Below are 22,743 nucleotides of genomic sequence, written 5' to 3'. Positions count from 1 at the left end.
ATTTTATGTTGTTACTGCCTAGTTAGTTTTTCAGTTATGCTAAGTGGATTGTAATCTCAAGAAATCTAATACATACTTTTTTGTTTAAGATTGGAATTATTGGTGGAACTGGCCTGGATGATCCAGATATTTTAGAAGGAAGAACAGAAAAATATGTTGATACTCCTTATGGCAAGGTCTGTATAACCTATTTTTTTATTACTAAAACTTTTTAATGTTGTTAAAGACATTTTTGTGCTTCAAGAATTTTCAGACTAGGCTTCTGTGTTAAATGGACACATAAAGGAGGTACAGTCACAAGACTGTATTTCCGTTTCATTGCTATGCATTTTCTGATTCTTAATTTGTGGAAACAAGGTCTTACAAGTGGCAAAGAGAATATAGCTCTCCTTCTTCGTGCATTGGATGAATTTGCAAATTCAATACTGAATTTGCAGTCTAAGATGGGATAAAGTCTCTCTTTCAAATTTGTGCTACTCTGTGGCCTGCAGTGTATGTCAAAACAGTTCTGGGAGACTTTCTAAACGACAGAAAACTCTCCTTTGACATATATGGGCCCTATTTTTGCTGCAGTCTCTGAATTATCACTTTACATACCAGTGTTCTCCTTACAGTCATGCCTATAAGCGCATCATTTGAAATTGATTTGAAGATGAAGCCCTGTGGCTGTTTATGTGGCGCGGATATTCTTGATCATCTCTCCTTCACATTACTTCAGCATTTTTCCTTAGCAAAAGGGAGTGGAGGCTAGATATCTGTGCTCTATACACTGTGCCTAGTGTGTAGTGAGAAACAACAACTGCCCCAGAGAGCTTGCAGTAGGAACAGGCAAGACAAAGGATGAAAGAGAGTTCTGTAGGTAGGAAACCAAGGCAGAGAGAGGTTCTAGTTAACACAGGATATTTATAGCAGAACTGGATCTTAAGTATTCTGTAATATCATAAAACCAGAAGAGGCTGAGTGCTTTAGAATTACCATCTGAGTTATGTGTTAGGAAAACTACCAGTATAAGCTAGTGTACATACAATGAAACATCTTGCATGTGGCAGTGAAAGTCATTTTATGGCAAGAAGCTTGCCAGAAAGCTCAGCTCTGTGGTGTGTGATTCAAGATCTGAACTGGTGCCTGCATTCAAAATGGTTTACAGGACAAACAGGAGTGTAAGGAGCAATTGGAGTTGGTGTATATACAGTTCAAGAAGAGGAAGGAGATAAACACTAACAGAGGAGAAAATGTAATCAGAAAAGTATATTTGAATATATTCAAAATATATATTGGTATCCAAAGTATACTTTTGGAAAGTATATTTCCACTATCCTGCAAAAACTGCTAGCATACTGCAAGAGAGTATCAAGGGAACTTTCCTTCTCTATTTTCTATACCATGATCTCCAAATGGTAACCAGTATTGATCTGAAGTAGAATCCACTAGTCAAACCAAACTGGTTGCCATTGTGTTATCTGTTTTTTGAGACTCAGCGGTGGTCATAAGATAGCTGTTTCTGGAGACTGCTCACAAAGCAAAAATACCACTGCACTTGTAGCAGATATGAACTGAGGAATTATATAAAGGAGGATGAAACACTCTTCTCCTCTCTCACAAAGGTCTGTTCAGATTAGAGTTCAGGGAAGCATTTGGCATTTTGTTCTGTTGCAGCACTTGCATGCAACAGAATTTGGTGGCCCCATGCAGTAGGTGGTGCCCTTTTGGCATTCAGTTTCCAGAAATGGAAAATACTGTTTCTCTTGCAGGAGAGGGAAGTTGCTTGCAACAGCATTTATTTTCATCATGGAATATTGAAGCTACTAATAAAACTTACTTTGTTCAGAACATAATTTTGATTAGATTATTTTACTTTCTGGTGAACAGAACTTGGTTCTGAAACTCCTTTCCCCAAATCAGAAAAAATCTTCATGTTCTAGAAAATTCTAGCAAGACCCATTTAATGTCTGTTTTAGTCATAGGTGTATGTAGCAAACAAGGCACTTTTTTTCCGACCCTCTACATAAACAGTGCTTAATTTCATGCATATTTATGTTGCAATCAAAGAGGATTTATTGTTTGTTATTGTCATAATTTAGGGTTAACTGCGCAGGGTTCTTTGTTTCCTTTTCCATTTTGTAACACTAAGTAATATGTATCTGACTTGGATTTTTTTGGAAGGAGGAAGTTGTGAACTATAATTTTAAAATAGGTGTTCGAGTTACTGATGTTTCAGAACTTTTCATTAGGTTTTTTATTAGATCCCGCTTTAAAAATACTGTTAAATTCAGTTTGTTCACTTTGAAGATTTTATTATTTTATAGGCATTTCAAAGCTCTAACTACACTGAGATAATAGTACATCATTGCTAGTGATAATAGTACAGCACTGTTGCTGGAAGGAACTTTCTTGGGAGAACGAGTGGAACTGAAGCATACACTAGCACTGTTAAGTAATCAACAAATAGTTTGAAATGTCTGTATCTTTCACTTCCTTGTAACTTTACGCACATTGATTTATCCTTATCTCCTCCGTTTTATTGACCTGTGATGCACTATCTTGTAAATTCTTTTATTAAACTATCAGCTCATCATTTATGAGTGCATTCTTTGTTCCAAATCTTTCTTTTTCTCCATCATGTTTCTCACCATCACGTGCAAGAAATGTCTTCAGGCAATTATCTGGAAGAAGCCCTGAATGCATGCTGTAGAAATCTCTATAGTGATAGAAACCAGTCCTGATATATGGCCAGCTTGAAACCTTCCAAAGTGATTTGGATAGTGGCAGATAGGGAAGGAAACCCTGCTGCTGGAACTAGATTTTGAAGCATTTTGGATTTGAAGGTTGTTATGTTTCTGCTTTGTCAGCAGTGTATGCCAAAATTTAGTATGGTTCTGTGATATGAATGAATATCAAGTAGCAGTTAAATTGCACCTTTCTTCCTCACATCTTTGGGAAATTGATATAAACGTGAATATGTGCTTTGCATAGCAAAGGATTCAGTAGCCAACTTACTGATCTTATTTTTCATTTTGCTATGAAGTACAGAGTTTCAGTTGAAGTTCTGTTATTTTTTTAAAGTATTTTTGTATGCTCTGCTCTGAACTGAGTTGTGTGCTTTTTACTTAACACAGCAAATTTGCTTCTGTGCTTCCTAAACCAAAAAAAAAATATATATATTGTGACCTGTCATTGTTACAGAATGTTGTAAGAGCAAAATACCTTGGTAACTAGACAGCAAGCCTTTTCTTTTTCCGTGTCTGTGGAAAGTTCATTGTTCCAACCACATCTGGTTCAGATTTGTATGCATAAAATAAGGTAAATAGATTAAACATTTAAATGTCAACAAGTTAAAATTAAATGGGGACTTTACAAAAAATCAGAATATGTAGTTCTAAAAATAAATTCCCTGGAACATTCTCTTTTTCATGAAAAAAAGTAGGAAATCTGTCTAGCAGAATTTAAACCTACATGGTTCAGGAAATTATGATGCTTGGAAGACATACCGCATTAAAAATTACCAAAAAGAACTGCATATTGGGTGGTGGAAAGTGCCATTTTTATTAGAGCTTAAGATCTCTAAAATGCAGCTTTGTAGGGCTCAAGTATCACTTTAATTATTCCAAATCTCTGCGAATTTTCATGTGTCTAATAAAATTACAGCTGCAAAATTAAATAACAATTAAAATCTTGTAGTTAGCAGTAAAATACAAATAAAATGATACCAAGCAGCAAGGAACAGGACATTTCTAAATGTGAATGTGTGGGTCTTTCCAATCACTTGCAAATTTACCTGGTGTGATCAGAAAATAAATGGCAATTTTGTTAAATAGCTTTTTCAGCTTTACAACCCAGGGTATGGAAGGAGTGGCTGGCACAGAAGTGGCTTCAGGCTTTGTTACCAGGTTTCTTCTACACTGAAATAAGTAGTGGAATGCTTGCCTTCTGATTTGGGCAGGAGAAGCAACACATCCAGCTGCACCACTGTTCAGCAGCAGCACAGTTCAACGTCTCTTAGACAGAGGCCTTACATTTTTTAACAAAATATTTTGAAGATGAGAAGCTAGAGGCACTGTGTATTTCAGGTCCGTGATGCGTATAACTCAGGAGCAGGATACAGCCTACAAAACAGTATATATGTTCTCATGGCAGTTGATGACTTGGTGATTGCCACAGGCAGGCCTTCATGTATCCATCCTCCAAGGCAGGGCATGTCTCCCAACTGGGCAGCTAAAGACAAAATGCTTTTGCCTCTAGGCTGGTTGGTTATGCAGGAGGAATGCAATGTTCTCATTGTATAGCTGTGAGAGGAACGTGCGTGCTGCATCTTGGTTCCTGGGCTGGCCAAATACAACTGTGCTTCTGCAGTTAGTGTACAAGAAGCTCTTTGTCACATCAGAGTTTTTTTCCAAAAGGTGAGGCTTCCAGCTGCAGCAAAAAGGGAGTTTATCAGGAAGTGTATGGGGGTGAGGGGAGCAGAAGGGTGGTTTGGGGGGAGTCTGGAACATGAGTATGAGCTAGGTAGTTCTGGTAGAAAGGGGATGTGGAAGTGGATGGGGAGTGCTAAGGGAATAGACAGATTTGATTTCTTTTGTGGAGGGCTTTCAGTAGGGAATGACACCTATTTTGCAAGAAACAACTAAAGTTAACTGGAGAGAATGAGATGTGCTAATTCATTTAAAGGCAACGTGTGCATGTTTCTGTTTTCACGTTCATGTACCACTGTTGGAAATACTATTTTTAAGTTGAGGTTTGCAGTTTTAGAGCTACTATGAACACAGTAAAGTTGTGATCATCATTCTTGAGTCAAGTCAGTGATCTTCCAGTTCCAGATTGTTTTACTGATCTGCCACATCACATCACAGGTTTCTTCTGAGTTAAATAAAATGTTGAGACTACAGTGGTAACCAGTATTTTCTTCATTGTATTCTGTGTATTTTTAAGTAGTCATTACGGTTTCCAGTGTGACTGGCAGGCTATAACACATTCTTGTTTGCTTGTTTTGCAGCCATCAGATGCTTTGATATTGGGAAAGATCAAAAATGTGGACTGCGTGCTGTTGGCAAGGTAAATGAGTATTTTAAGGGTTTTTTATATTAATTGTGTCTTGAAAAAAGTGGTTTTCTCAGAAGCTTTTTCTTTTTACACTAAGTGAATTAATTTTTCACTCTGACTGCATCTTGCTCTGTGTGGTTGCTGACAAAGCCCAGTGGGAGTTTGGACTATTCCGTGAACAAATTTGGTACTCCAGGGACTGAGAGTATTAACAATACCATCTAGGTTTGGGAAGGAAAAATGCAGTGGAGGATGCTGCCATAATGAGAATGGTAACCCACAAGATTGCCTGTTTTGGTGGTAGGTAGGTGGTACCTGATAACCATGGTAATTTGGCTGCACCCTTTACTGGCAAATTTCCTTTGTGAAACTGGAAAATTGCCTGTTTTCAGATTAACTGTATATACGACACCAGTGTAGCCTTTTTCAAATCATCCTGTTTGATTATTCAAGGCTGTAGCTGCTACCATCATTGCTTAGAAGACTGCATCCCATGTAATTGTCCCACTGGGTCATCTGTGTTCAGATATTTCTTACTGTATGCAAAAGAGATCTGCAAGCAGGGTCTGCAGAAGAGTGCACAGAAATTTCATATTGGCTAATGTAACAGTAGATATCTAGGACTAATGTGCTACTAGATTAAACACAAGAATACTCACCACATCTGAAAAGATGCTTCATGAGTGATTAGGCAGTCATTAGGTCAGGCAATCATCAGCCAGATGGGGAAGGATCAGCCTCTGCAGCAGCCTTGAACAGGCTGATTATTGATATTTTATAGTTGCCACCTTATGATTATCTGCTTTTTTCATAGGGTTTTATAACCTTTTGTGTGGGGACAGCAAGAGCAGGGCTGCTCAAGTATGGAGGATGAGCTAGGAGCTGAAGGTGACCATAGCTCAGACAGTGCCCTCACCAGCCTGGGTACAGCTCACAGCATCTGGATATTATGGGCTATCCAGATAGGTGATGGTGACAGGGGCATTGACAATTCCAGACAAGCTGAGATGATGACAGTCGGGTCCAGGGTCCATGCAGAGAGTCCAGGCAGGAACAGTAGAAGACAGGGCCAGAGACAAGGCTACAATGTGAGTCCACAGTCCTTTCAGGAGACAGGACTGGAGTCAGGGCTGGAGATGAGACCCCAGGCACAATTCTGAAGGCCATCCAGGAACAGGGCTGGAGATAAGTACACCTGCAGTGTAGCTGGGGGAGGGACTGAAGGCCCTGGCCTGAGCTTAAAGGGAGCACCTGGGCTCACAGGCGCTTTGGTGCATGCCTGCAGGCCCAAGGTGAGGCTGGTCAGGGCAATTAACAGCTGTTGGTGCACTAAGGACTCTGTTACTTTTCATGCCAGTACTTTTCCCTTAAACTGCTGACTGTTACCACCTCAACAACTACTATTCTGCCTGTGGTTTTACTTTTTTTTATCTTGCATGTATTTTGCTCATGTATTTTCTTACATCTGGACAACGTTTTTTCATTTTCTCAAATGAAATGCTGAGCCAAGGTTACATAGCTGTCTTGTATCAAACTAGGCTGTGGATTACAGTACGCTTGTCTGTGGGTTACTTCTTCATTGGGATTTATGACTGTTCACGGATGACCCCTGTGAGCTGAGTTTTGGGACTTAAGTTCCTGCAACTTTACTTTGTCTGTTGGGAAAACAGCAGCATTGCACATGAACATCAGATTTTAAGAAAGTCATGGGTATTCTAGAACACCAACTACAAAATGAAACAAATGTGCACACTTGCTAGCTTATCAGAAATGCTGATGATAGCGTGCGAATCCTGACTGACAGTTCTTAGTCACACCAATCAAGTTCTTTAAACCCTTTTCTCTCTGTAAAAGAACTAATTAGGATATGCAGTTCCTCCTTTCCTCTCGCAAGTTAGGGAATAATTTTCAAATGTGTTTACTTATTATATGTTTGTGAATTGCCCTTCCCCTCAGCATTTTCATTAGTACACATGCTCCTTTATCACTGTGTAGTTATTGCAGCCATTTTGAAAGTTTCGTTTGTCTGTAGTGTCTAATAACTTCACTGTAAGAGCCTGAGAGGTTATGCTGGCTTAGATACCTGGGGTGTAGGGTGTATTGTGCTGCTCTACCTTACAGTTGGGTTCCTCCAAACTTGGTTTGCTTATGGCAGTCATTGATAATGTTGGCAACTCTGTTGCCTTAGCAGGTAGTGTGCTTGTGATGGTGTAGAGCCATTTAAACACTGCTTGCTTGCTTGCTACAGTGGAATAGTTTGTATACCACCCTTAGAAACTGTAAGTTATTCCATTCAACAAACAGAAGTAAGTTGTTGCATGCTATCTTGTCACTCAGAGAGGCATCAGTGCCAGTCTTCTTGCTCATCCTCCTTGACAGCTTCAGAAGGCAGTTTCTTTGTGGTTGCTGACTGGTTCTGAAGCTGTCAACACATCTGCTTGAGTTTATGGATGGATCTCCCTGCAATCTGTAGTCCAGCAGCTTATCTGCTTACTAATGGTCTTTCAATTTATGCCCTCTTTCCCTGTATCCCTTCCAGTACTAAGTGTGTACAAGAGTGTAGTCCTCAAGTGTAGATGTAGCACTGCTGCTGGGTCGTAGATAGAGTGGATGTTGAGGTTGTCCTCACAGTTCCCTACCTCTCTGTCTTCTTTCCAGGCTGTGTTGCAGTTAGGGGATGTTGTGGCATAAGTTTAGTACAGCTGTTTGTTCCTTTAGGATGGTGGGAAAGATTATCTATGTGGAACTGTGTTGGAGGGACTTACCTTTTTTTCCTAAGTGACAAAAAGATAGAAGGGGATGCTGTCAAATCATCTGTCTTAGTAGTCCGGGAAAACTTGAGCTTGCCTGTCACCTCCACTCCTGTAACTGTCTTCCTCCACAGTCATCACCTCTGACATCTGTTCTGCATTCTCTCTCTTCCAAGACTCCCAGTAAGAAAATTCTTCTGGGAATTTTCTCCTCTAGGAGAGAAAGAGACCCAGTGTTCAACTCTGGCAACTCATACAGAAGTTTTTGCAGAGGGCCTCTGTCAGCATTTTTAGATCAGATGGTCTGAAGACAAACTTGTGCAACATATACATAAGAATGAAACTTGGGTGTGTCTGATCATGCTTCCTTCTGTATCTTTGTCAGTGCAGAACAAATTGCCCTAGATGTGTGAGAAGAGAATACCTAGACTTAAATTGTAGTTGGGAATACCACTAGTTCTTTTTGTGTTTGACAGCAGATAGAAAATCTTAACTCTTTTGTATTCAACCATTGCTATAGCTAATATGGGCGGGGCTGTTCTGTATCCTTCTGATCCAATGTATTTGAATACTGTCAAAGACGATATCCTATTAATTTCCAGCAGAGGGGGCAAAATGATTTCTCTCTTGGTCTGAGAGAATAGAAGGGATAAGAGAGGCTGCAGAGTGTTCTGACATTTCTGGTTAGAGGAAGACGACAAGATCAGGAGGAGAAGTTTGAATGCTTTTGTTTCCACTAAGTGCTGTAGGCACTGGAGAGGAGAGACTGATTTTTAACAAGCCATTTCACTGAATACTGCTGATTCCTATTTTGTTTTTGAAATCTGGGTATTTTTTACTTCATCTTTACAATACTAGAGATGGAAAAAGTGGAAAGAATACTACTTGAGTTTCAGTTCACCATCTGATACAGCAGTGATGACAGATAAATTGAATGTGCTTATAAGATTGAATATGTTCTGTGCTAGTTAAAAAATAAGAATACTACAGTAATGCACAGTCATTCTAATTTATGAAAGCTGTGTCAGATCATTTTAAGAAAAAAATCTGGCAGTCCTATTGTTTTCTTTGGAAAGGGGATATAGGTTGAAAGAGTGGGCTTTTCCTGTTTTTTATTTCTCATGTTGTGCCAGTCTTTCCTGGGTGGAAGGATGGAAACAGCACTTTTGAGCAGAAAATCTAGAGAGCTGATTATATATCCTATAAATCTGTTGTAGTATGTAGAAGATTTAGTATCACCAAGCCTGGGTTTTCAGAATCTATGAAACTGGCTCAAAAATTTACAGAAAAATGCATTTTATACTCTTAAGATGCTGAAGTGTATTTGTGTTGTGTTTTCAAGATTTTTTTTCATTACAACCTTGAATTTTGAATCCTTGAATTTGCCTTTAAAACGAGAATCACAAAGTACTTCTTCAGAAATTCATGCCTATAAATATAAATGAAATATTGAGAGACCCATAATATAGTCAGGAAAACAGGCTAACTGTAAGTTGCTGAAGTTCCATTTCCAGTGTGGTTAGGGAAATTACATTTCCTGGCATTCTGTTTATTTGGGAGAGGGAAGGCAATTTCAGTCTCATTTATTTTACTCTCTTTTCACCTTTATCTTTGCAGGCATGGAAGGCATCATACAATTATGCCATCAAATGTCAATTACCGTGCCAATATCTGGGCACTAAAACAAGAGAATTGTTCACATGTTTTAGTAACTACTGCCTGTGGTTCATTACGAGAAGAAATACAACCTGGAGATCTCATCATGATTGACCAATTCATTGACAGGTGGGTGAGCAACATCTGTTCTCTTCCTCTGTTCTTTGGGGAGAAAAGAGGGAAAGAGAGGGGATTAAACCATGCAGTAATAATTAATGTCAATCTCAATTTTTGTGGAATGAAGCGATAACCTCAGTTCTTATGGCAAAAAAAAATTATATTCCTATGCGAAGATGTGATAGGAATCATGAATGAGATAATAAGTAGTGCAGCTCTAACAGATACACAGAAAATATCAGGCTTTGAAGAACGGGCTGAAATGAAGTGAAATACAGTTCCTTAGGAGTAGTCTCCTGAAGACAAGAGATCTCCCATACTCAGATACTGGGGAGGACCATGAATAAAAAGCACAGGCCACTTACAGTTTTAAGAAGAATCTGAAACACAGTGAAGAGATGCACGAAACAACTCAGTATAATAGGAGCCAGACAGGAAAATATATGCAGTAATAGTGAGGCTCTGCAGAAGAGAGATCTAATGTAACACAGTGAGAGAAGAGAGAGAATTGCTTTAAAACAAGGAGAGATGCTAAACCTTTTAATTTTCTAAAAATCATAAAGAAGTACAGCTTTTCCAAAGAAGTGTGTTTACTGCAGACTGTTCCCCTCTCCCTGATTGTCTAATGCTTAGAAAAATCCAAGCAAACAGCAACCCCCCCGCAACAACATCTGAAGTCACCCAATTATACAAAATAATTCAACAATGTAGTTGCAAATTTTTACAAGTGAATTTAATATTGGTACTTATACGTGTACTGTATATGGAAGTCTTATTTGGGTGTTTTATCCTTTTTTAAGTATTTGAAATGGTTTATGAGGCTTCTTTGTGCTTTTAGCATGGCTGCTCATAATATTTGACTGCCAATTGAGCCTGAATGCTTGTTTGCCTAGGTTTGTTTTCTGCAGTACAGTACTGTTCAAGTTTTGACTTACTGAAGGTTTTTTGTCTGTAAACCAAATGCTTTTTCTTGTAAGAGAGTACACTTTAAATAGAAGGTATCTAAATGAGTAAGTACCCTACAGGAACAAGCCCCATATAAACTGCTTCCTGTATTTGTGGGTTATACTGGACTTGATTTATGGGTGGAAGAGCAGATGTATTCCTGACAATGGTCCTTCTTTTGAGTCTAAAAATATTCTGGTTGATCACTTTGTTTATATAGACTAAATCATATTTGTCTTTATTCTGCCAGTAGTACTTGGAAATTAGTAATTTTAGTATCGATTGCAATTTGTGGAAAAAAAGGTATTAAACATACTTTGGTACACAATTTGGATAATTGTGTTAGTAAAACATCAGTTATTTTGACAGTGTTATCTTGTGGTAGGCTGCTAGGTGATAGAATTGGAACCTAACTGTGCTAAACCATGAATTCTGTGCATGGTTAAGAAGTAGCCTCTGCCCTGGACAGCCTGCAGTTTTGAACAAGAAACATTTGGGATGAAAGTAGAGTTGTTATCTGCTACGGATGAGGGGTGGAAGTACAGAGAAACTAACTCCTGCCAAGGTCAGACAGAAAGGCATTGACAGAGACAGGAAAAGAACCCAGATGTGAAATCTGAGACCATCCTTCATCCAACATGTCTGAATTAACAATTTATTCTGAAGATAGTTAATCTCCTCCCACAGCTTTACATTTCCCAGCACTTGTGAGTCTGCATCATAACCTCTGAGCTGGAAAGGAAATAGTCAACTGGGTTAGGTTTGGGTTTTAAGAACATGTCCCTTTTAAGGGGAAAAAAAAGTTATAGAAACTATTAGTGTATATATCTGGTGTGAAGAGGAGTGAAGGGACAGAGAGAACAGGGAACATTTACATGGTATCTTCATTTAGAGTTTATCTAGATGACCAGCAGGCAGCTATGGCATAGCCCATACATGAGCAGTGTTTCCTTTGTGCAAATAAGTTCTCTTTCCCACACAGAAGAGCGGGAACACATGGGGGCTCGTTTCATGGCTTAAGGAGGCCAAGCAGCTTCTCAGAAAAATAATGCAAGAATGTTTCAAAATGGAAAATTGTAGGTAATCTGAATTTAAAAAGCATTACTAGCTCTCCCTACTGCTTGGAAAACCAGCGAGTCATAACAGTCTATTTCATCAGACAATTCAATTTCTATGATGTATCTTTTTTCTGATTTTTTTTGTGAGTGGATTTTAGACCATAGGTACTTTGAAGTTAGGGCCTGCATTTTCCCCTTTCACAGGGTCTATCATCTGTAAGAGTGATTCCTTTATACATGATAAAACTACCATCTAGCAAACAATGTTGCTGACAGACAGATCTTTTCATGGGACAAGTTAGATGAATTGTCCACTCTACTCAAGTTTGAGGATGATGTAATTTTCTGAAATACCTTCTAATGATGGATCGGTGTCCTGTGAAGAGGCTATACTAGCAGCCCTGGAAAGAAGGTGGTGGTTAAACCCGCAAAAACGATTCCTGTTCAAAGGTATCCTTGCTTCTACATGGTGATTGATCAGTGCTAGGCACTGCATAGGAAAGAGGTGCAGGTCTAGATGGAAAGGATTTACTTAGGCTGCCATTAAAATTAGTGCCTTTTGGGTGCCTAAGTATGTTTTGTGAATCTGTGCTCTTGTTCTTAGCAGGAGCATGTGTCTTAGGTGTGAGGCAACAAGTAGAAACAGTGAATGGGAGTGGGAGGAGAGCTAGAACTAAGCAGAAAGCCACAGCCAGCAATATTAATTTGCTTCCATTGGGAATACACACTGTGGCATTAATTGCGTGATCTCAAAATATGTGGAATTTTGTAGCATCTCTGCCTAGTTTATGTCATAGATTTGATTTATAATCGGTCAACACTTGACTAGGTTTAACTAGAACCATAGCATTTCCAAACTTTTGAGATCCTAACTCTGCAGGTAATTAGCATTCCTATTAAGTGTCTGATTACATATATAAAGTGTCTCTGTATTTAAATTAATATTATTCATGCTTATCTATTTGTGTGTAAACATGAAAGTATATATTTTGTTAAATAGGTACCAAAATAATTGACTTGTATTCACCATACTTCCAGTGTCTCAAGGTAATCACAGGTGCCATTATAGGCAACAACAGTTGTTCTCTTCTTTGAAACAAACTCCTAGAAAAAAAGATGTCTAGAAGAGTTTTTAGGATGCCATGGGCTCCTGTAAGCATATTGTGGTGCTGTTAGTCACCTGGCTGGATCAAACTGCCTAGGGGCTTTTTAAAAGTTTCTGTTTGGGTTGCTGCTGAGGTTTGCTAGGAAAGGAAGAGTAAGAAGGTAACTAATAGTTTACTTAGATGACTCAGCTCAGTGAAGAAGATACAGAAAATAACTTCACGAAATAAATTCTGTAACAGCTGCCAGCTTTGTTGTTTGAATTTTTTGTGTCACTTACACCATTACAGTTAGTATAATATTATTACACTAGGTTAGCAGAATTTTAAAGGTGGGAGAGTTTTCTTTCAGTGTCCCTGAAGAAAGAAAGCACACTGAGAGTGCTTTTTATAAACCAGATGCCAATGTAAGTTTTCATTTTGTCCTTTTATTATTATTAGCTTGCTGGTATTTTAACACTACTGGAAGAAAGGGCGAAGTGATGCCAATAGCAAAGGACTGTTAATCACAGAGTGAAATGAGTCTGTTTGTTCACTTATTTTAGTTGGATTTTGATTCCCAGCTCCAGTTATAGTTGTTGTGGCAAGAAGAGCTTGCATTTCTATAAGAAAATTGAAATACTTAACTTGTCTTAACTTGTTGGGCTGTAAGTGTGTCTTTCGCCACAGTGGGGGAACATAAACTCTGGGTGCGCCTTCAAAATTTTAGTACATGCAACTTTTAATTCACTGTAATGAAAAGTGGATAAGGGCAATGCAGCAATAGCAGAACTACAGAACAGTGCAAGGGTTTGCTTACACTACAGATAGATACACCAGTCTCCTTGAGCTTGATATACAAGGTTTTGTGCATAAAAACGTACAGGTGCATGCATGACCCTTTCCCAGTGATGGAGTCCCCACCTCCAGTGTTCTGTCAGGATCCATGTGGCTAGTAGACAGGCTTTGTTTCTATGCTGACACCTGATGACTTCTCCCTTTTTTAGTCTAAACTGTCAGAACAGATGCTGTTTGAACAGTGATTGTTGAGCTCCGTATTTCTTGTCCACTGGTGATTTTGTTACAAAGCCACTCAGGGTACATGGGGAAGGCCTTGAAACTTCTGCAACGCAAGGAGCCCTACACAAGTACTCCTGCGGGTCTTTGCTCTGGTAAAAGGTCCAGGCAGTTCAGCAGGAACTCTGACTCCTCATGGTCTCTGTGAGCGCAAGACAATAAAAAGGAGCTGTGGATTCTGTAAGCTTCATTCTCTTGGCAGGTGATACAAATAACAGTATAGCAGCTATGAAAGGATTTGTGCTACTGCCCTATACCTTGCAGACAGGTTAATAGAACAGATCAGGATGGCCAGCTCCTGACTTGAGTGACAGGGCTGCAGAAAGGAGGAAAGCCCAAAAGATATTCCTCTGCGCCAGCCATTACTTCATAGCAAGAAGCAGAAACTGGTTCAAATCTGCCTTTATTCTCACCCTGAGCCTAGCAGCATTCTGACACATCAGCTGGCCCCATATCAAATAGCTGTGGCCTTTGCAAAACTGAAACATTCCATGAAGAAGGGAGATGATTGCACAAGTGGTCCATTGCTCAGAGCAGTCATAGGTCTCATCTTCGTTTTCCTGTTCTCACACGGTTTGTACTAAGTATAGCAGGATTTCTTTATTAGTGCTGTGGTCATTCTCTCCAAAAAATATAGACAGCTGAAAGGCAGAGATTAATGTTGTATATAAGTGGTCTTTCTTTAGGGCTTTTCCAAGTGAAAGTGCCTGACTAACAATATCTGAAATATTATAAGGCAGGAAATGGATTATGACTTTTCCCATTTCCTTCAATTCTAAATAATTCATTAGCAGACACTTAACATAAAAAAGGATGTAGTATCAGGTGGTTTCTGTTTGCAGCTCTTCAGTATCCCATAAAGGAAAAATTAATATTACTGTTTTGGTAGATTTTATCATCAGTATCTCATTATGCATATGTTTTTAATTTGCCAATTTATTTTCCTACGTTATAATCTCATCCTTAAGGGAACTGTATTATTTTTTTTTCTTTTCTTTCCCAAATCTACTGTAATGTGCAACTTGTATTTAAATTCTCATGTAAATTTTTGCTGGTGACTTGGATGGGGAACTTTTGTGAGCAATTTTTGTGAGCAGACATTTCGCTTCATAAGTGTGGATTCCATTTGAACAACTACACTAAAATGATAGTGCTTAGTTTCCCTTACTAACATACACCAAAGTTTGCTAATGTTGTCACTGAGTAGACATATGATGATACAAGGGCTAATGAACAAATTGTCTATCCCATTGCCTTTGAGGTCAGATTATTCTCAGTCTACTCAATATCTCTTGAATTTACAGTCTTGTTTAATGACTGGGGACTTCCTATATTCCAGCCACCAGAACCCTACCAAAACAATGGAGAAAGCTCTTTCTTTAGCTTTAGCCTATATTACCGAAGTATTTTCTACCTCAGTAGGTAGTTCTTAAGACTTAACAGTTGACCTCGTTTTAGTCTGGGAGGAAGACAGGGTGCTTGACAGCATATAATGAGGTTATACGTGATAAGACTGAAAATTACAGTAAAAAATCTACCACTATAAAGCAAAATTCATGAGCTGTCAGTAAATTAGAAGCCCAAGTCATTGTATCTGTTCAAATGTACGTTTGTAAACTCTCATTGTAGTTGGACATGATGTCCTTTTTGTTTCCTGAAATGAATGATTAGGGTGCAGCTGTGTCCAACCTAGGGAAGGTTGGGTCTTAGGTAGAATCAGTTTGGGGGTGAATTAGAATGTGTTTTGGCAAAACTGAATTACCACGTAAAAAATAAAGTACTCTTCATTCTGGCTGTTTTACACAAGCATTCTTTAGTGTGCAGCAGATCATCAATCATCTAGTGCAGGTGTGAAAGTCATAGATATATATAAATTTCTTTTTTTTTGGATTTTTAAAACTGAAATAATTTCAGACACAAATCTTACAAGATGAAGCTATCATTTAAATTCAAACGACTTCATACTTTAATAAAGCTAACTGATTGGACTCTTGCCTTATTTTTCTCCTACAAAGTGCAGTATGTAACATGCTGGGGAGAAGAAGGGAATAAGTCTCAGAATTTTGTTTCAGAGGGTTTTCACCATTCATTTGGTTGAATTAACTGAGGCAGTCTATTTGAGGGTAAAGTGATAACTGAGTGACAATTCCAGTAGATGGAAAAATTGTGTCTGGGATGGTCATTTTTGCAGCATGTTAGACCATTTTCATGCAAGGAAGTTGTTTCACAATTGAGAGAATGGATAAAAATCATTTTCAAATGCATGATTCTTTCAGCTGCAAGCTGCCAATATGTCTGTATAGTGTGTTGAGAATATGAAGACATCCTGTTCAGGGATGTTTTGTTTGAATTCATCCATCTTTTGTTCAAGAGGCTCTTCCAACAAATTCAAAAATTTTCAGTGTAAGAATGTAATGTGATGAAGTAGCTCTGTTTTGACTAGTTTTGCAGACTATTCAAACTTGATTCCTTCCCTTACTGAAAGCTCACTGTGCTCTTTTTTTCAGAGATTACTTATACCACAACTACATTTATCTGTTTTCTTTCATATAGAATTGCAGCTTAATATGGCTGTTTCTGGCACTTAAGAACAAATCAGCATTTCAGCATCTTGCTAACAGTAGATGGTCTCTAATGAATTGGTAATACACTACTAGAATAACAGTTTTGTACTCTTGACCTCAATTCTGAAAGGTCTGTACATTGGCAAAACAGGATAATGTGGTCATTAATAGCATGCTATGTTTTCATTCCCTTCCAGGAGCACCTTGTTACCAGACCTCTGATTTTGTTGCTTTCTTTTCTCTTTTCTCTTCTCTCTCTGCTCTTTTCTTTCCTCTCTGAGCATGTGTTCTGCTTTTCCAGGACTACTAAAAGACATTATACGTTATACGATGGGCAGTGTTCCTCTCTTTCAGGAGTATGCCATATTCCAATGGCAGAGCCATTCTGCACCAAAACCAGAGGGGTAAGTGAATTTTGTAAAAGTATTTAAAAAGTTTAATGTTTTTTAATGGCATCTGTGGATTATGGTTTAATTATGCACTCTCAGAATACACAGTCAATCTCCACTCCTTCATTCCTGTTTCGCAGGTGGTATTAAACAAAAATGTAACATTTTGAAGGCATGGGAAGTAAAAGATCATGTGACTGTAGGAGCTGTTGTCTTAGGGTAAATAACAGAAGGGTCTAAGAAGGCAGTTAGCAACCTAGATTTCCTAGGGACTTAATAAAATGGCAGAAGATCTTTATTTATCAGGTAACAAGCCATGGGAACAGCAGTGTGGACAAAACGGAGATAGAATTAGGGGATAGTTCATTTTTGTTCTGAATGGAACTGCAGGGCACCTACTGCAGGGCACTCTACACAGTTAAAATATAAAGAATTAGAGGTAATACTCCAGCATTCACAGAAATACCAGTATTGCATTTGTGCTTTTACGTACTATAGCAGTTGATCTTGGAGGGTGAAGGCTTTGTTTAAGGGATGTTAAACATGGAAACAAGCCAAATTACAGCAATGTTTTGTTCTTAAATACTGCTGCTCTTAGTTTTGTTGCTTCAAGATTTTCAGGTTTTGAGAACACTTAGACTAAATAGAGTGAAATACTATTCTACTTTTCAACCCCTTTATAACCTTTTGGGAGGAGTGTATCTGTAATTAAATATGCCTTCTCAGTGAATCAGTGTATCCTTACATCCGAGCAAAAGGGAAGGTGAGGATGGAATTCAGCATTTTGCACTGTTGTGGAATGATCTGGTCGGAAGATGCAGGGTAGTACATTCTCAAGGGGTACAGGAGTCTTTAAAAAATTAGTCATACCCATCCAAGAGACTTACTCTCTGTGCAATTGATTGCAACACTGAGCAGGTGAAAACACTGAATTATGAAGCACGTGACTCACTCTGTACTCAGAGTATATTCAAATGTTAGTACTCCTGAGCCGTTCGGCTGTTATCACCGATTCAGTTCACTGTCATTATAGACTATTTCTGTTAATTAGCTAGACACAATGTGGTTTGTTCTGAGATGTCCACCAGTAAGACCACAGCACTGCTAGCAGAATGACACTTTAATGCACTAGGAATCTAGACTGTTTTGTAATGAAATAGAGACATTATAAAGCTGAAAAGGAAACAGAGCATTACGTATTATATATCTGCATGCTCTTGCCCTTCTGTCATTGGGCAGCAAATTATGCAAAATTCCTTGCATTTCCAATGAAACAAGAGCCTCCCCCACGCTATTACCAAGGAGGAGTTGGCATATAGTAGCTTGCTGATGGTGAGCATGATGCCGTGTCATGATAAATACAAAGAGTTTACTGAATACTTACTGCACGCTTTCTGTAATGAATTAAAAAGAGTGTTGTTACTGAAATGATTGGCTGTTCTTCACACTGGGCGTCTCTCTCTTAATTTTTTTTTTTTTTTAAGTAAGTAGGTAGTCAAGTATAAGCCATTTCCTGAGGTTGAAGGAAGCATACAAAAGCTGGTTTTCATTTGGTTATTAAGTAGCTAGAAACAAAGCTCCTTGGGAATTTAATTTTTTAAAATGGCAACAGAGAAATGGTCATTTTAAAATAGAGAACAAACATTTAGGTACTTCCCAGTCTCACATGTGATCATTATGTCATTAGCCTGTACATTCTAATCAGCCCAACAGATGTTTTAAAGAACATGTGTTTTTGAGCTCCTAGAGGGGCTGAAACTTCTTTTCACTTCATTTGAAAATATCAGATAAAACTGATTTAAAATATTTTCCCTGATCCAACTCTGAAAATTGCTGCAATCATTTTAGCCCAGATTGTCCTGATTCAAGGAAATATCATAGAAAAATGCAATCATAATAAAGCCAAAACTATTAATGTAGTAGAATAATTAAGGAATTTTCATGATGAATATCTGACAATTGCATATTTAATAGAATATTTTTACATATTTTCACAAATGCTATTTGGTTTATGCACTGTAAATCAAATAATCTGAAAGGAGTTTATCTTTTTTTCTAATAACCATAAACTGTTTTGAATAACATAGGCTATCTTGGTTGTTACTACTTTAAGAAAGTAGAGCTCACTGCAACATTTTATAGGGAGTAAAGCTGAACTTTTCTAAATGTTGCAGGGCAATACTACTCAACTCATGTTTTAAATCAGGATTTAAGTAATTTATTGTTTTATTAACAATACACAATTAACTGGCAATCAGTGAATTACACATTCAGGATTGATATCAGTACCTCAATACCACACTTGCAGTACCACAGTATTGGACACTTGCAACATTCTATAAAAACCTAAAAATTTCTAAACATCCTATTATAGCTAACCCCCAAAAATTCTGATTTCCCCCCACCACATGAGTAGTCACACAGCTGTGTGCACAAACACCGTTCCCCAGCATGTGTGAGTTACAAGGATACCCACCCTCTTTCAGAAGTTCAGGTTTACCTATTTACAGACATCTGTGGGAAATGTGGATGATCCAGCATCATATGTACCTGTGCTGTTCCCTACAATCCACTGATCCACATGCCAGTGAGAAAGTACCCCACAAGATCACATAGGATACTCAAGGCTTGGTCATTACTTGTTGCACCTTGTATGACAGTCTAGTAGCTGGAGTGCAGGCTCCTCACAGCGTTTGACAGGGAGGCTGCTCCAGCAGGCCTGGATGTAGGTCATGATGCTGTCAAGGCAACTTATGGTAATGTCAGAATAGGTTTTGACTGCTGCTGTGCTACCAAGGTCTCTGTTGTCACAAATTTTCATGCTTTTTTTCAAACTGAATCCTTTTCTCAAACATCTCTTAGCAATCCCATGATTACTATTAAGCCAGCTGACAGTCATCTTAAGGAATTTTCATCATTGTTACTTCCCTTTTCAGCATTATTGGTTTTGGGGCTAACACCTTCTCAGAACAGTGTCAGTGTCCTATTCTCACACACCATTACAAGTCTCATTCCTGTTGTATCAACTGTTGTTACCAAGGCCATTTACCAAGAGAAGAAGTCACAATGATTCCCCCATATGCAAAGTCCTGGTTGGGATTGTACGGACTAATACTGAATAACTGGTATGTGCAAAGTATATGCTTCGTCGCTGGCATGGGAAAATGAGGTAATAATTTTTATTCAGAGATCCCAAAATACTCTTTCAAGTATATGCTTGTAAAATTTTGTCACTAGTAGACTTTCAGAGGTAAATTTCCCACTGTTGGTCTCATTTCATCTTTGTGGCAATGTAGTGCTTGGTGGCATTTAACCTTTAGTGTTTTCACCGTCCTATTCTCAATGTAAGGAAAGCCAAAATGCACGGACTATCTGCTTTTCAGTCTGCTTGGTCTGTGCTGAAAATAGTAATCCAACTGATACAAACAAAATCAGATGAATTCAACATCATTCCTATTGGTAAGACTATTCATTTCTCTTGTTGGATCTGGAAATTGAAACAATTTTTTATTTTTGGACAGCTATAGCCATATTCAGCCTGACTGGTTAGTATAAGGTTAATTTTCCTGTATGTTCATTTTTTGGTGGGATGCAAAAGCAGTGCACCAGGCAGGGAGGATTATTTTCTTTCTAACTCTGTACCAGTAAGGGAAAATTATTTGCTTTTGTTGACATTGACATGTTTTGTAGGTTCTTGTTGAGATTGCCAAGAAGCTTGGGCTCCCGTGTCATTCCAAGGGAACAGTGATCACAATCGAAGGCCCACGTTTCAGTTCTCGAGCAGAAAGCTTGATGTTTCGCAGCTGGGGAGCTGATGTCATCAACATGACCACAGTTCCTGAGGTGATTCTTGCGAAAGAAGCTGGATTGAGTTATGCAAGTATTGCTATGGCAACAGATTACGACTGCTGGAAGGAGCATGAAGAAGCAGTGAGTGAAACTGATTTTTCTCTGGGTCTTGTCTAGAGGGATCTGGATGAGAACCTGTAGCTTTCAATGGAAATCACATATTAAACTAAATCTGTTCTTATGTGCGCCAGTATCACAGTTATTCTGGATTAACAATTCTGAAAGCAAGAACAAAATCAGACATTGCTACCTCGTTCATTTTTATAAACTTATCTCACGATAAACAGACCTTTTAGCTCTTCTTGTGTGAATCAGGGGGTCTGTATGTAAAAGGCTATTGTGACCTTCTGTCTTATAATTGGTCTGGTTGTATTCTTTTGCAGCTTTGTGTGAAAGGATATATCTTTTCTAGTTCTTTTGTCTCATGGAATACATTTGGGGAGCAACTACCAGCAGAATATTTATGCCAGTTGCCAATTAAATTTTAGTCACAGGAAACAGCAATGCAGTTTTGGCACTTGAGACGATAGAGACAACTTTGTAAAACACTTGTTAATTTGTCCAAGTAACTTTGTAAAACTCCTGTCTCTCAGTTTTTATGTATATATGTCACCTGCAACATCCTTGTACGGTATTACTTAATTTCCTTTTAATTACTTAGATACAGTCTCAACCTTACCTCTAATTTCCTACAGTACTGGTCTGCCTGTTTGAGTGCTGATTTGCAGTAAAAACACAGATGAATAGTAGAGGTGACATGGATTGCTCTAGGAGTTGTTCAGTCCATACATTACCTTGATATTATGGAAATATATTTTATCAGATACAGCATGGCTCTGATATTGTTTATTATTCTTCAGCTGAATTTTTGAATATCCAATATAAAAAAGTTTATCCTCTAAATATTCATTAGTATACAAGAAAACAATGTGAGCGAGAAGTGTCTGGTTAAAACTAATACACAGACATCTGTACCGTCACTGTATTAAAGGCCCCCCTGTGACATTTTATGTAAAGCTATCTATGCCACATTGGGAACAGCACTGGGGATTTCTTTGCAATTAAAATTCCATACAAATTTGTTCAGGATATCCAAGATTAACTTTTTCTGTTTAGTCAGCTCTTGCTTTCTTTTTTTCAGTATATCCATTTGTATTTATTTTTGTTTATTATTATTATTATGATAATGCATAAATATGGCTAGAGGGCATTATGTATCTTCACCAGTGACTTCTCTTCTAATGTGTTCAGATGAAAAGTTCCACTGAGATTTTTTTTGAGTAGGAAGTTACAGAATCGGACCCAAGCAATAAAATATAACCAAATGCACATCCACAAAAGAAAAAAGTTTTTACTAGCAAAACAGATGGTGACTCTTTAAAATACCTACAGGGTTTTTTGTCTGTACTTCAACTTTGCACTTACAGCTGGATGAGTTAAATGAGTTTAGTTGGGGATTTAAAATGTGTGCCACCAAATTTGAGAGATACCACAGTTTTCTTGTATTTTTAGGTTTCAGTGGATAAGGTTTTAAAGACACTGAAAGAGAATGCAAATAAGGCTACTAGCATACTCCTTACTGCTATACCTCAGATAGCTTCCATGGAGTGGACAGATACCCTGCACATCCTGAAAGTAAGTATATGAGTACAATTAGTATTGGGGGGAGATGTATGTATGCACATACTATAGGCATATGTTTCAAGATGTTTCTATTTAAAATGTAACTTTTTAGAGTATATGCTTTAACAAACCCATTCTATTCAACATGGGCAAGTAAATTCATTAATAGACTTACAAGCTTCATTGCAAAGATCAAGCATCAATCTTACAAAAAAAAAATATTTAAAAGCTAGAAAGATTAAAGACATCTGTATTATGGATGATGAAATGTTACCCTTCGTAGTACAGGTAAGATAAAAATCTATGTGAGGCTCCAGATGAATAACCTGTACCTCTGTTCAGCCTTAGCCTAGATCTTAAAACAATGGAGAGCCAAATGGAAAAGACTGAAGAACAAAAACATTGTACTCTTTTGAATATGTGGCAGGTGAAGAGTTGTTTGCAAGATACGAGTATTATCCAGTTTGAATTTATTAGAATTGTATTCTCGCACTCACTTTCAGACCTGAAGTGCACAAAAAAGAAATGGAAAGAAGAAACATTTCAAAGTATCTTGATGAGGGAATTTTTAGGTAGGTTTTTTCAAAGACAGAGTT

At 38.1% G+C, this 22,743-nt stretch overlaps 1 protein-coding gene across 2 annotated transcripts in view; it reads left to right on the top strand.

Moving 5' to 3' along the window:
- Positions 1 to 22,743, top strand: part of MTAP (methylthioadenosine phosphorylase) — a 34,161-nt gene that overhangs the window by 5,530 nt on the left and 5,888 nt on the right. For both annotated transcript variants that reach the window (XM_067315957.1, XM_067315958.1), the window contains exons 2-7: positions 90 to 176; positions 4,991 to 5,049; positions 9,405 to 9,572; positions 16,588 to 16,690; positions 20,366 to 20,605; positions 22,037 to 22,159. In XM_067315957.1, the coding sequence (XP_067172058.1) occupies positions 90 to 176; positions 4,991 to 5,049; positions 9,405 to 9,572; positions 16,588 to 16,690; positions 20,366 to 20,605; positions 22,037 to 22,159 (780 nt within the window). The remainder of the gene's footprint in view (positions 1 to 89; positions 177 to 4,990; positions 5,050 to 9,404; positions 9,573 to 16,587; positions 16,691 to 20,365; positions 20,606 to 22,036; positions 22,160 to 22,743) is intronic.

This window comes from Apteryx mantelli, chromosome Z (assembly GCF_036417845.1).
Source record: "Apteryx mantelli isolate bAptMan1 chromosome Z, bAptMan1.hap1, whole genome shotgun sequence".
Lineage (NCBI taxonomy): Eukaryota > Metazoa > Chordata > Aves > Apterygiformes > Apterygidae > Apteryx > Apteryx mantelli.
The sequence above is the reverse complement of the archived record's forward strand: the minus strand, read 5'-3'. Positions and strand labels throughout refer to the sequence as shown.